General features: G+C 41.8%; 1 protein-coding gene across 1 annotated transcript in view; it reads right to left on the bottom strand.

Annotated features, from left to right (window-relative positions):
- Nucleotides 1–6654: 6654 nt before the first annotated feature.
- Nucleotides 6655–14772, bottom strand: part of LOC127596652 (probable phospholipid-transporting ATPase IIA) — a 32850-nt gene continuing 24732 nt past the window's right edge. The window contains exons 20-28 of the mRNA XM_052059409.1: nucleotides 14175–14264; nucleotides 13150–13294; nucleotides 12210–12274; nucleotides 11606–11761; nucleotides 9632–9696; nucleotides 9412–9520; nucleotides 9267–9324; nucleotides 8492–8695; nucleotides 6655–6962 (exon numbers count right to left, since the gene is read on the bottom strand). Of these exons, the coding sequence (XP_051915369.1) occupies nucleotides 6826–6962; nucleotides 8492–8695; nucleotides 9267–9324; nucleotides 9412–9520; nucleotides 9632–9696; nucleotides 11606–11761; nucleotides 12210–12274; nucleotides 13150–13294; nucleotides 14175–14264 (1029 nt within the window). The 3' untranslated portion in view covers nucleotides 6655–6825. The remainder of the gene's footprint in view (nucleotides 6963–8491; nucleotides 8696–9266; nucleotides 9325–9411; nucleotides 9521–9631; nucleotides 9697–11605; nucleotides 11762–12209; nucleotides 12275–13149; nucleotides 13295–14174; nucleotides 14265–14772) is intronic.

Genomic DNA, 14772 nt, shown 5'->3' with positions numbered 1-14772 from the left:
CCTTTAAAAAGACACCTGCGCGACAGTTGAGCATAAATTTGCATAAAAGGCATATGGACTCCTTGAACTCACCAGCCCAGTCCAAATGTACCGTGTTATGATTGCATTTCAATTTATGTTAATCACAGTTAGTCTTCAGTAGTCCTATTCAAGCATTGGTAGTCAGGTCTAGTCAGTATTAACTAGACCTAGTCTCACAGAGATGTATTCAGGAAGAGTAAGGTTTCTCTTCTCTTCTTCTGTGCTAGAACTAAATAGGTCTGGCTGTTAACTCTCTGATAGGAGCGTTAGAGCCAATCTAGTCCTGGTCAGGTCAATTCTCCTATTATGTGCTAGTTTGTCAGTCCCACAAGATTTGTTTTGGCAGGGTTAGCTCTGTCACATTGCTAGGTGGTGGTGGACCCCAAAAAGCAGGCAGGAGAGAGGAGCAGGGTGTATTTGAAGAAGTGTATTTAAAACAAGAAAACTAAATCCTAAACAAAGTCCAAAGTAACAAACAAAAACCATGGCAGAAACTAAAAATTCTCAATAACAAAAACATGACCAAAACAGGACTGAAGCTAAAACATAACAATTAACTAAACATGACTGAAACAAACATGAAAGTAGCAAGAAGCAACAGCAACCAAGCAGACAATAGCAAACAATGACCCAACACTGAGCGTTCGGGCTGGGAGTCCTTTTAAAGCCCTAATTAGTTATGACCAACAGGTGTGCAGCTGCCAGGGGAGCCCTATAGTGCCACCTGTTGGTCCCTAAACCGAATCATGACAAGCTCAAAGTTTGCCAAAGTAAGAGCCCATCTAATCCACGTCATACCAAACACATTGTCAAAACATATTTGGACAGTTATTTTAAAGACTTAGATAAAGCAAGGTATTCTGGGAAATGAAGTGCTGTTCTTGCATTATACCAAACAATTTCAACATTTTTATCTGAATAGGCTTTTAATGTCAATTAAAACGAATTCATTTGACCATTTTCTATAATTAAATATTGTGCACATAAATTCCTTACAATAATATTACGTAGTATGAAACACGCTTGCCCTTCAAGAATTAACTGACTTCTTCCGAATGAACTTGCCCACCACATTTAATAGTCCAAGGTTATACAACTAACACTATGAATGACTAAATGAATATGGCACATGCTTTAAGAGAGGAAAACTGCTGATGTCCAGACGACCGAGTTTGCATTTCCGCTTTTTTTTTTCTTAAACTTCGTCTCAAAAAACCCAATTTTTCCAAACTCTCGTGGCACTTTCCATCACTGTACACCTCATTCAAACTGAGGTCGACTTGTCTGGGTTACGACATTGCCCTCTTTGCTAGTGCAACATGTGGAACTCAGATCTTAAATCCAATCAGTGAGAATAGAATATGGAAAGCATGTCTTATGGAATTATTCTGGAGGAAATATAAGTGGAAAAAGCAAGCTTTGCCTCCATTTGGTCCACATCTTATATGCCATGCACATGACACATGGGCCTTATGTATGTATTAGTCCCAGTTAAAAGCCTGACCTTCTGATCGTACACACCGGTGACCACCACAGCTATTTGTAATACCGGACACAGCAAAATTAGCTTTTTTTTCTCTAACATTTACAAATATGTCATTTTGCCAGGAGAACTTTGGCAAAGGAACCCTGAGACAGGCAATCTACAGGTTTCACTTATGTCTTTGGTGGAGTACGTGGGCTTATTGTACATTTGAAAAAGATGAGAGACAATTTAGTTCATATTTCATTGTTGCACAGTTATCTAGTTATAATACAACAAAACGACAACAGCGGACCACACCGCTGTCATTATATCGATTTTCTATTTTCTCTTAGTCCAACCATAGACGCGTTCAGGGTTTCATCTCAGTTACACCTCAAAGAAGCATAAAGGTATTCTTTGAAGAGTCAATATAATAAGTCCAATCTGTCAGACATTCGAATGCTTTTGTTTATGCGATAAATAAGTGGGTTCAGATAAAAGGTTTTGCATATCAGATCCAGATGTCAATACCTGGAAATAGAAGATGCAATGTTGGTGTCTTTTTGTATATTCAGTCTTTTGTGACCCCCTCAATTGTTTTCAGTCCAAAGCAAAAACAAAAGAAATGGTCTCACTGTTAGAATACTTTTGGAGAGGAGTGTAAACATTGACGGAGGATGTTCAAAATACGGTTCGAGACTTGCGAGGATAAGCAGTTGGTGTGCTTTTTTTCCCAATTTTTCCAAAATCAAAAATGTCCCCAGTGTGGGACAATAAAGGATATCTTAATTACAAAGTGACATCGCCAACTAGAGGCCTGGCATGTATGTTACTGTTTTCAGTCATTTTGTAGACACCGTATGCGTGAACAGGGATTGTTTTGACCATGTTGTCCTCTCAAAATGAGAGGAAAAGTTTCATTTTTGTTGGTCATCATTTTAACATAGCCAACATTAACATTGTCACATAGAGCTTCAAGCAATGCTGTTGATAGTCTGTTCATTGGTTGTGACATGACGGAGAAAAAAAAGCAATCCCAAGCTTGCAGTGCTGGCATGTCCTGGTACAAGAAGGAATCTTATTTCCTTCCTGCCACAACTTGAGATCCTCTGAGAACATTTTCCCCTTTTTTTTCCAATGTGTGTGAGGTCAGATATTCCATCAACATGGAAACTCCATACATCCTGATGGAACCCACCTGCTTATGTAACTGGATTCTGATCGATCCTCACATGTCAGCGAAAAGAATGCAAGTGACCGCGCTTCCAGTGGAAAAGTGGCAGGCTCGCTTGTGGATTTTCCTCCTTTGGAGCACAATACCCAATCCACTACCCCCCACTTCCCCTCTTTAAGACGGTAGCTCCAGGTTTCCACCTCCATCCGCGACTATTTCATAACTTTGACACATTATCTTGGTAAGGAAGCAAAAAAGGTATTTGGTTGTCAAAACAAAGTGGAACAACCTCATTAATGCTTACACTTATAATGAATCACACACTGAGAAAGGCAGAGGTCTTTGGTTCATTTGTACTTTTTTTTGGGGGGGGGGGGGGTAATGAAAAGAAACTGTACGCCGTGTTCGACGTTTGCAAGTGTGTATCGTATACACTTGCGTCAAATGCATCATCATAAACAATGAGCACTTTAGATGTCGCTCCAAATCATTCACGAATTGCTTCCAATAACAACAACAATGCGACGTTTGTTTACTTGTACGGTAAACACCTGAGAGCCCTGTCACGTGTAGCAATCCCCCACCCCCCCACACACGAAAAGTGACCTATAATCAACAGTTTAAAACTGCAGATATATCACAAATAATGATCTCAAAAGATACCCCTAACCCAATCTTAACCCAGTAACAAAGGGTCTGAAACAGCCACATTAATGTACAGTCCTGTGATTTTTTTTCTAGTGCAAAAAGGGGTCTTTGGCATTAAAAAAATAAAAATACCACTGAAGGATAGCACAAAATTGCTTAACAAAAAACTTATGCAAAAGATTTTTTTTTCACAACTGACTAAAAATGTTGAGATTATTGAGGTAGGCCTCCGTTGTTTGTCCAACATATCATTCAAAATCCGCACAAACATGATAAGGCCTACTCATGTTATAGTATAGGGCAGTAAAAAATAAACAAAAAAACAGTGTACGCGCAACTGAGACGTGTCTGCCATCTAGTGATGAATGGTCATATTGCAACTGAAAACGACAGTCAGCACATATTTGTCGTTTGGCACCTGCGAATTCGCAAATTCACAGACGCCCCCACCCCTAATTTTTTTATTATTATTTTTTAATGGGATGTTTTTCACATTTAAGACACGATTTTCGTGGAAAATGTACAAGGAAGGGTTATCAACATTTCGTAGGGAACGGTTTGGGTTTGTAAAATAAATAATATACTGCCGTGGTATTTCCTGCGGTGGCTTCAAAAGAAATACAATTAAATATCTAGAAGAGAAGCCAAATGTTCCCTCCTTCTTTAATCAACATGATTCTGATTTATGGCATTCGTGACTTTCTTGCCAAAAGAGACACTAGTGGCCACCATAGCAGGGATTACATGTGATTTGAATGCAAAAAGTTTGGGCATTTGGTGCAGCTACAATATAGTTCCATACTATCATCCGGACAAACTCAAGTCATGACCACGGGACATTTTGCGGTCTGTCAGCTTGTTCACTTCCATTGGGAATGCAAAGCTGTTTCCGAGTGGAAAACTCACTCGTCTCGACTCGAGGCCCCCGGAGATGAAACGAATCAACCTGCTTCATTTGCTTGGACGTTATGTAACAAGCACCTCGTGCAAGTCCACACTTTGTCCACAACATCTTGGACAAAGTAACCCCCAACTCCCGCTTGTTGTTCGAAGGTTTCCACTCCCCGGGGAAGACCGTCTGCACGATTTTGGAATGCGTCTTGTGGGAACGTCTGATCATTTGTGAATTAGGAAACTATCTTCGAGTTCACCCTAGATGAGTTTGATGAGCTTGTTCTTCTACACTGGACACATCCAAGCACGCCTTTTTGGATCTTCATTTAGGCAGTGGAAAAAGAACAGAGCCTTCCCCAAATTATTACTGCTAGCTAAAAGCAAACAGTTGTCCATATTTTGCTCAGGCAAAAAAATAAAAAATAAATAAGCTAAAATTAAAAGCTCTGAGGGCGGCTCGGTAGTCCAGTGGTTGGCACGTCGGCTTCACAGTGCAGAGGTACCGGGTTCAATTCCAGCTCCGGCCTCCCTGTGTGGAGTTTGCATGTTCTCCCCGGGCCTGCGTGGGTTTTCTCCGGGTGCTCCGGTTTCCTCCCACATTCCAAAAACATGCATGGCAGGCTGATTGAACACTCTAAAAATTGTCCCTAGGTGTGAGTGTGCGCGTGGATGGTTGTTCGTCTATGTGTGCCCTGCGATTGGATGGCAACCGATTCAGGGTGTCCCCCGCCTACTGCCCGGAGACGGCTGGGATGGGCTCCAGCACCCCCCGCGACCCTAGTGAGGATCAAGCGGTACGGAAGATGAATGAATGAATGAATAAAAGCTCTGATTGATTTATTGAACTGGTTGAGAGGTCCGTCTCAAAAGCAGGGGCCACCAAGCTGTTTGAAAGTGAGAGATACTTCTTGGGCACCGAATAAAGCAAAGGACTGCCAGTTTGATAAACTTCTGAAATGACAAATTTGTTCAAATTACCTTTAATGACATCTTACTGGTTAGCACGTCCTCCTCACAGTACAGAGGTCCAGGGTTCGATTCCGAGCTCAGCCCTTCCTGTGTGGAGTTTCCATATTCTCCTCGTGACAGCGTGGATTTTCTCCAGGGACTCCAGTTTCCTCCACATTCCATACACATGCACAGTAGGTTAATGAACCATTCTAAATTGTCTCTGGGTATGGTTGTGTCTGTACCCTGTGATTGTCTGGTACCCCGCATACAGCCCATAGATAATGGATGAATATTCATTCACTGATTATATTTTGATTTTTCACAATAACCACCACCATAATAATCACCGTGTCCGATTACTGGTGAGCTGTTCTTTTTAGAAGAGGCCCGCTACCTACTCATTGAGTCCTTGGGGGCTATTTGGTGCCCACAGCGAGCATGTTGCTGGCCTCTGCTCTCGACAGTGAAACCTCTCAGGTTGATCACAATCTGTCCAGGGACACTGTTCACAACTTTTTCGCGCATGGTATACAATGTAAAAACCATTTCCATCATTCAACTTTTAGAAAGTGTACAAGCAACCTTTAAGGAACATTTGGACACTCTTAATCGTCATATACGTAAAATGACTTAACCACTGTTCATATTAGAATTTAAAACAACTCACCCTTCAATGTCAGAGGCTGTTAAGGTCTGGGAGCTGTCATACAAAAGTAAAAAATAAAAATCAATGGCAGGTTATTAAAACTGATATAGCACACTTACCTTTAACTTTGAGGGAAAGTACTGCTTGTGCTTGGTGTTGGAGGCAAAAATCAACCCAGGATAACAAAGCAGGAAATTTATTAATCATCAGCACAATAACGACACAGTTTTGTTTTGCTTGGAAGGGAGAAGCCAACGACCAGTAAATAGCATAAAAAAAAGGTGAACACATACAAGCAAAAAAGTTATTTACAGGCACCCACATCATGCTTTCCACTTCAATGGCAATAACAATATATTTTTAATATGAATTCCATAAAACCCAGTATGGAAGAGACAATACGATTCACTGCATCACTGGGAGAAATTAAATAAACATATTGACAATATGAACAATGAGTTTATCATAGTTATCCCTTCTTGTTAAAGCCAGTCATAGGGCTGCAGGTTTTTGTCTTTTTTTAAATGGTTTTAGGTCACAACCACATGAAAGTAGTGAAGGGCCCAAAATAACCATCGCTGCTGGGGATGCGGGGGTCGGTATAGAAAGACGCTGGGACCGATTTATCCCAAGACGCAGCGGGGCCGCTGACATTGACCGCCTCCGCTGCCTGACGCATGAACAAAAGTGACTTTCATGGTCACGAAGTGTATAATTCTGGCACTCCTTTTAGAAATCACAGTTTGTGGAGTGTGAATCAAGTCTCGAGTCCCACAATAAAAATGCTACTGCTACTAACAATGGCGAATGTAAGCTTTTGAAATTCCATCAAACTCATTGGCATCATTTAAAAAAAAATAAACATGGAGAAATAAATTAGCAAGATGTGTCATATTTCGTACATACAAGCAAAGCACCCACAACTGTTTCGAAGTATGATGTCAAGTTTGTGTTAAACGTGTCCATGTCACATGATGTAGATCTGCACTGGAGTGAATGATAATGACACCCATCAAGCAGTGCCGACTAGGAGGTGAGCTTGGAATAGTTGGGCGGGGAGAAGCGCCGACGCAGGTACTTGAGGATGTAGAGGGGCAAGCAGCTGACCAGCGTGATGGACGTCACCTTCCACAGGAACGACGGCGTGGTGATGAAGTACACATCTGAAAGTGACAGAAACACCCACGACAGCTCTCACTCAACAGAGGAGGCACAGAGAAGCAGAAAAAAAACCCTCACGTTCGATATAAGGTACAGCGCTGCAGCAACATCCCTGAACTGAAAGTTGCTAGCTTTGGTGCTTCTTTCGGGGAAAAAAAAACCTTACTTGTGTCAAGTTGGTAAACCTAGCAACAGATTATAAGGAAACACTGGGTAGAACTGTCAAAAGAGAATACCTAATTTGATTGACTGATAGCATCACGTGAGCGCTGTGCATGCGAGAAACAGAGATAAAGCAGAAATGCGCTACAGTTCAATACTGCCCATAAAGGCAGCTGAAAACAGACCCGTTTGCGTTGTCCCCAAGGAAGAGAGAAGCAGAAGGAGGAAAAATACTTTTTCAGAACAACTGAAGCTTTTCCAGGAAATTTTATTTTTTTCCCTTTTTTTGTGTGTGTTTTCCATGACTGAAAAATTAGTCTGTCATTTTCCAGGTTGTCCGGGATGTGTGACCACCCTGATTTCTTTATTGTTTACATACAAACATGTTACGCACAGACACGGTTTGCTTCGTGGAGCTGGCTCTCTCCCTCACAGTTTCTCCACACCGACCTTAAAAGGGACCGTGCACACAAAGAAATGCACTTTAGGCCAAATCCGGTATTCGATCTGTCAAGCTTTCCATCCTGGAATACCGTACATATCTATTTCCATGATTTATAATGGCTCAAAGCAGATCTGCACCGCCCATCCTCAAAAGGTTTTGTCTCTGACTTACATGTGTTTTCGCCTCGACCTTCCTTCCTTCTAACAATGACGATAAACCAAACCTCCTTGGTAAGCACAATGTCGAGTTGAAACGATGCGTGAAGACTGACCTTTAAAATCTATTCTTGTGTGCCTCAGTGAAGAAAAGCATCGCCCAAGAAAAAGCTACCCTTGACCACATGCCAGCCATGACTTGCAGCGGTCGAGATCGCAGGCTCAAAATGGATCTCCACAGCCCACAGAAGCCCTAAAATAAAGGCTAGTAACATTTTGGGTGTTACTGGCCAACACGACTCAGCGTATCAACTCATCAGGAACCGACTGCTGTGGTCGTTTGTTTGAAACTCCTTAGTAACATCGTACGGACAGCACACCCTCTTGCTTATGCACGTTTAAAAAAAACAGAAGTCCACCATTTCACTTTTAAATTTGCGGTTTTATCAACAAAATACTGACCAAAAATGACAATGTCATTTTTCATTATTATTATGATATTAGGCTAAAGATAATTAAATTTAAGTCATTCACAGCTAAGTCGTTTACTGCCCGGATGGGGTGCAGTTCAAATCAAAATAGAGGTCAAACATATTTAAGTCAACTGACCAATTGCTGTTTGAAGTTAAGCGAAGGGACAAAATGGGTGTCACTCGTTTTGTGTCTCACCTTTTCCAAAATGGAAAAAAAAGCATGTAAGGTCATAGCAGGTTGAAAGTTCCATTTGAAAGTCACGAAACAGACTTGGAGCCCGCTGAGGGCATCTCACCAATGAAGTCATGAAGAAAGACGAGCGACGCCACATAACAGGCCAAGCTGAGGAGTTCGGCAACCATCATGAGCCAGTGCCACGTCTGGATGGTCAGCGCCACCATGAGCAGCTCGGTGAGGATGAGCGACGTGAAGGAGATGGCCACGATGTGGACGAACTCCGACTCGAAGAGCAGTAGCGCCCCGTACATGATGATGCTGCCTGCGGGGCCCAGCGAGTTCAAGGTTACAGTCAAATGACACTCTATGATGTGCTTTTGCATCTCGCTGAGAACTAGTTTGCACAGTGGCGTCAGTATTAGGTCCTCACGCTGCACAAGAAGGAATCTTCGGTTACAGCCGTGTTCTTGACACCATTTGTGGAGCAGAGGTTTTTGTCATACAAATATTGACTATAAATATGACTTTCTCTGCTAACAAAAAACAAAGTTAAATGTAGAAAGAGGCTAAGGTAAGCGACGCAATGTATTGTTTTCAATTATCTTATCTGATGGTTTTGCAATTAGACAACCAAGAATGAAGCTAAAATGTACATGAGAACATTAAATGTGCAGTTTTTGGCAAAATTCCTGAATATCTGCACGAACCGATTATGCGGAAAAATAAATCCAAACCCAAACAAAAGTCGAAGAAAGCTCCTTGAATCAAGTTGAGAGGGTACGTGGCTTTCCACTTAAGACAAGAACATTCACTATTTCTTAACATACTCGCAAAAAAAAATAAAAATAAAAAGTCAAACTGGTAGAGAAATTGAGAAAATGGTGAGTTCTTACCTTGATAAATACTGATTAAAACCCATATTAGAAACGTCTTAAAGGACAGAGGTCTCCCCTGAAGGAAGAAATCACGGAAAAATATTTACACATTGATTTTGGTATTATTCCAAATACCACATTTGTATAAACGTTGGCTACATACCTTCAACAAGTCTTTGTATAACTCCGGATATAGCATGGCCACCTCGGACTTGACATCTTTGTCCAAGACCAGGGAGAAAACGGGGAACATTGTGTAGATGGAGGAGTAGCTGAAACGTGGGAAATGATCATGACGTTTCATGTTAAGCGTATGGAGGACAAGCCCGCTGGGACATGTTGCCACTTTGGCATTGAGAAACATGGTGGCTATGTGCTCTCACCCAATAATGAGAAATCCTTGGTAGAGTGGCACTGAAGCAAAGTAGAAGACAGATGAGAAGACGGCCTGTGCAACACAAGAGAAGTTGTTTTGAATACAGGCAAAGCAAGGCCAGGCATTTTTATTGATATAGTGCATTTCATCCATCAGGTAACTCAATGTGCGCCACATAAAACATTCATTGCAAGATCCACATTTTGGAAACATTGGATGACAGAAATGCTTGAAAAGACTTTAATGATAGATGAGGGATAAGAGCAGAGTTTTTCATCTGGATTTAAAAACATTTACTCTTGGGGCTGACTTCATGTTCAGTTTGCATCTTCTTCCATTTGCGAGCTAAATGCTGCAGGACAACAATATTGTTGTGTGTGATTCTTGTAATAACATTCAGTAACTCCAGGTCACTATCAGTTTTCCATTGTTGACATTGAAGCATGATTAGGGTTATTAAAGACTTAATTGTCCATAGGCGTGAACATTTGTTAGTAAACATGTGGCCTGTGATTGGCTGGTGCCAAATCCAGGGTGTACTGTCACTCGCCCAAAGTCATCTGGGATAGCCTCCAGCTCACCTGTGACCCGAGCGAGGGCATTGAAAATGGATGGACGTATGTGTCTGAGGAATGCGCAAGCACGTTTTTCCCTTTTCGCGATCAGTATGAATGCAATTTGATTGGCTTTAGAAAATACCTTCAAACTTGTGATTCATCCCTTACCAACCAAAAAAAGAAAAAAATAAAATGTAAAAATAAAACACTAGTGTGCATGCAAGGCCGGTTTATGAAAGGACACAAACCTAGACACTGAACAAGAAGCAGAATCTTCCACATGAACATCCTTGGGCTGGAATTTGGCACGATGACTGGCAAGCCCCTGCAACTAATTTCGGCGTGCGGGGTTGGCATGGCTGATGCACCATTGAGCTGTCAAGCGCCACGCAAGGCTGCTTCCAGCTGTGGTTGTGGTTGTCCAGACATGTGGAGGAGGGCCCCCCCCCCCAATCCCCCTTGAGGCGGTGAGTCATGGGCTCGCCCTCCGTCGCAGCCCCGAGGTTGGACTGGGATACGGTAGCGGTGGTGTGGGGGTGCTCTGACTCATGACCACACCTTCCTGCCTCACATTGGGTGCTTAGTCTTTTGTATGCAAGCACTATTTTATCTCATTTCAGATTAAACATGTTTGATCAGTAGTTCTTCATCTGGCTCCAGCTGTGTATATTTATATAAGTGTATGACTTGGGGAGTGGGGGCGGGGTCATAATGATCAATTATTCAATTATTTTAATTTTTCTGTAATTGATCATTAAGAAGAATCAAAAAAGACAAATGTCTACTCTATGGTAACAAAATAGTTATTGATTTTGGTCATTTGAAATAATTATATTGGTCCAAATAAACACAAAGAAATAAAATCCTTCTGAGATTGTTCAATTTGTTTGTTTCTCTGGCACGTCAGGTTTTAATAACAATAATAAAATATTTAATAGTTATATATTAAGCAGTATTTGTGAATTACAGGTTAGCTTCAGCAACAGGTGGATTTTTTTCTGAAATGTCACTTACCCCGCCCGGTAACAACAACAACAACATATCTCAAACACCTAATGTGTTAGACCAGTGTCATTGTTTAACCCTTTCATGCACCCTGTAACCGGATAACATGAGAAGCTGTCCACTGTAGTAACCACTGTCCCTGAAAGGATTAAGTATTTACATTTAAAGACATGTTTCCATAATGACAAACAAGAGAAAAAAGACATGGTTTATGTGGGTTCAACATCTTTTTATGTACGTGGCCAGGGATTGTTTGGTGACCAGTCCAGGATGAACCTGGTCTCTCACCCGAAGTCACCTGGAATTGCCTCCAGCTCACCTGCGACCCGAATGAGGAAAAATCCTCTCGAAAACTGACTGATGCATTCAAAGGCGTCCTTTGAAGGGGATGAGTGTGGACTATTGGAGGGAGTTGATACCTGCATGGTGCTGATGCAAAGGCTCCGGTGGATGACAAACTGGCTGAGGGCTGCCGACCGCTTGTAGCTGTTCCGTCCGTGAACCATCAGGAGACGACCCAAATGTTTGAACTGAGTCACAGAGAAGTCTGCGGCCAGCGAGGCCTGTTTGCCTTCCTGTTGAACACGAGGAACACAGGCAGGACAGTGAGGAGTCTGTCCACCTGAGGCACCGCCAAGTGGATCATACGCTAAAACACATTTTTTTGTTTTGCTCATAAAACAGTCAGTAGACGCATACAGACAAATCTGACTTGTTGAAGAGTCTAAGCTTTGTAGTGGCACCTCCAAATGATGTGTACAAAAATCCCCTGTGCAATTCAGAACATTAACGTTAAAATATATTTTTACACGAAAAAAAACCCCATTATATAATACGAGAACTGGAGTGTTTCTGGTATGCAGACTGCTATCCCCCCCCCCCCCCCATGTAAAATACCTCAAGCACACAGACAATGAAAATTGACTAATGCGTGTGCACACGACTCCACAATATGTGAACACGCAAAGGGGTTTTGACAGGAAAGGCGAGCTGTGAGAGGGGTTCGGTCAGTAAGAGTCTCACTTTTCCCTCCACTCCCACGCCACAGTCGGCTTCCTGGATCATGCTGACATCGTTTCCTCCGTCCCCTAAGAGAAAACAAAAGCCATAGAGGTGTCAGGATTCACATCGCCGGTGCTCCGATACAGTGGTTGCTTCTCAAGACACGCCCTTAATTTGAGATCAGAACCTCGCCATAGAGAGGAAGTAAGATGGACTGTGCGATGTAGGCATCCATGTCGCCACTTGTGAAAAGGACCCTCACCTTAATCCAGGTTCAGTTCAGAAGGTCAAATCCTGATGCGTCCCAAGTGTGTCGTTAGGATGGTGTCCAGCACTTTGTGCCCAACCTTGTTATGATCTCTTACTCTATTTATATTGATGGTATTTTGGTACGCTCTGGCTTTTTATTACAAAGTCTACCAATCAACAACCTTTCTGGGTTAAAGTATGCCCTTTTAGTATCCCAACACTCAGGCAGCCCAAATGAAAGAGTAACAATAATGGATCAGGTAGTCTGGTTGTTTCAATCAAAATTGACAAAGAAAAAAATAAGCAAAAAACAAAACAAAACAAAAACAAAAAAATAATCAGCAGCCCATACTGCAGTACAACAACATGGTGAGTAAAAACAGGCTAGCGATTCGTTTGTTTGGAAAATGGCACTGGTATCGTTATAATATTTTTTTTAATGAAATATATAAATTATCACTTCAAAATCAACTATTGCAGAAATGGAAAGTATGGACAGTGCTTCACTACAAGAAAGAGAGACAACTTTTGTGCGTGAAAGTGTGAGCAAACAAAATAAATCCATTTTTGGAACAATGCTGTTCAGAAAAAAAGTGAAGCGCTGTGAATACTTTCCAGATGCACAGTATGAAAAGTAAAATTTAGTAGTCTGCCTTTTAAGAGCTCATGTGAGATCATATCTCAAGCTTGTCCGCTTCCGTTGGCTACGCACCGACAGCACAGGTGAGCTTGCCCGTCCGCTCCTGCAGCAGCCGGATAATCTGGGCCTTTTGGGTGGGGGCGCAGCGGCAGCATACCACAGCGGGACACTGACACGCCAGCTCCATGAACTCGTATTCGTAGTATTTCAGACAAACCTGCGGCGGCGAGGACAAACGGCGTGCTGCATCGGTTTGCATCGTCAGACACGTGACAATCACAGTGAGGGTTGCCATTTGACTGATTGGAGCATACAAGCACAGGAGAGGAATCAAACTGGCTTGCCAATAGTTATTTTATGTCACACTCAAACCTGCCAACTTTAAAGATCAAGTCTGCCGTTTTCGGGTAGCTGAGTTCAAATGCGCTCTGAAGGTTATTGTTCACTACGTGCGTGAATAGCATTCAGTCAGATAATTCGGAACACATATGGTAGCTCATTCTGAGTAAACGTTACGCCTCCCACTAAGTAAGCACCAAAATGTTGGGTGAATGTGAACTACAATATCCTAATCTTGGAATTCAAAACTGCAGTGTTAGGAGTTGAATTAAAAAAAGGCCTGATATAATACTGTATATACAGTCATACCTCGGTTTTCAACCATAATCCGTTCCAGAAGGTTGTTCGAAAACCGATTTGTTGAAAAACGGAAACCACACTTAAAAAAAATCTTTATTGAACACGTCTGTTCACAATGGAATGCTACAACGAGGAAGCGTCACTTCCTTGTGTTAAGGAAGGAAGGAAGTGGCGCATTTCAGTGCGCTCTGTTTGGTCGAGAACCGATTTTCGGGAGCAATCCGAGGCACAAAAAACTCGAGAACAGAGATGTTCAAAAAACAAGGTATGACTGCATTTTCGATATGATATAAAACGCCCTACCGTACAATATAATGTTATACCGTACATCGCTTCATTTACATAAAACCTCAATATTTCTTACTCCACTATTCAATTAGCAATTTACAGGCTGCAATACATTAATTTCTCATGACATTATCCAGCTGCATTAGCCGGATTAAAATCAATTAGATTACCTCCAGCGAGTCCCCCGATATCACCAGGGCACAGTCGTGTTTCCTTCTAAAGGCGTTAAGTTCCAGATGGGCCTCTCCTCGCGTGGTCACCTATCAACGTGACAACTACATTTACAACAGTACTTGAGCACACACATGAACACAAGTTATCAGTGCTTGCTGTTGGACCAAACATGTCTTCTCATAAAATGTCTTATGTTTCTCTAGTTTTTGTTGAGTATTTTGACTTTTCTTCATGGTAAAATTATCCATCGATCTATTTTTTTTTTTTTATGCTTAGCCCCACTGGTTACTTGAGCCAATCCCATCTGATTTCAACCAAAAGGTGACAAACAGTACTGGACTGGTTAGCCATCAATCGCAGGCCACATACAAGACAAACAGTCATACACACTCACACTGATGGACGATTTCGTGTCTTCCATTAAATTAACTTGAGGAGCAGATCCAGCCACACAAGGACCAATTATAACAAGTGATACATTTTCAAAGGATAAAATAAACATTGTGAAATTTGGACTGTTTTCTTGCAGAACATAGCTAAAAAGAAGGCATTTTTCATCAGCCCTGTAAACAAATTCTCTGGACTGCATTCCAG

Source organism: Hippocampus zosterae, chromosome 2 (assembly GCF_025434085.1).
Source record: "Hippocampus zosterae strain Florida chromosome 2, ASM2543408v3, whole genome shotgun sequence".
NCBI lineage: Eukaryota > Metazoa > Chordata > Actinopteri > Syngnathiformes > Syngnathidae > Hippocampus > Hippocampus zosterae.
This window is presented reverse-complemented; position numbering and strand designations above follow the sequence as displayed.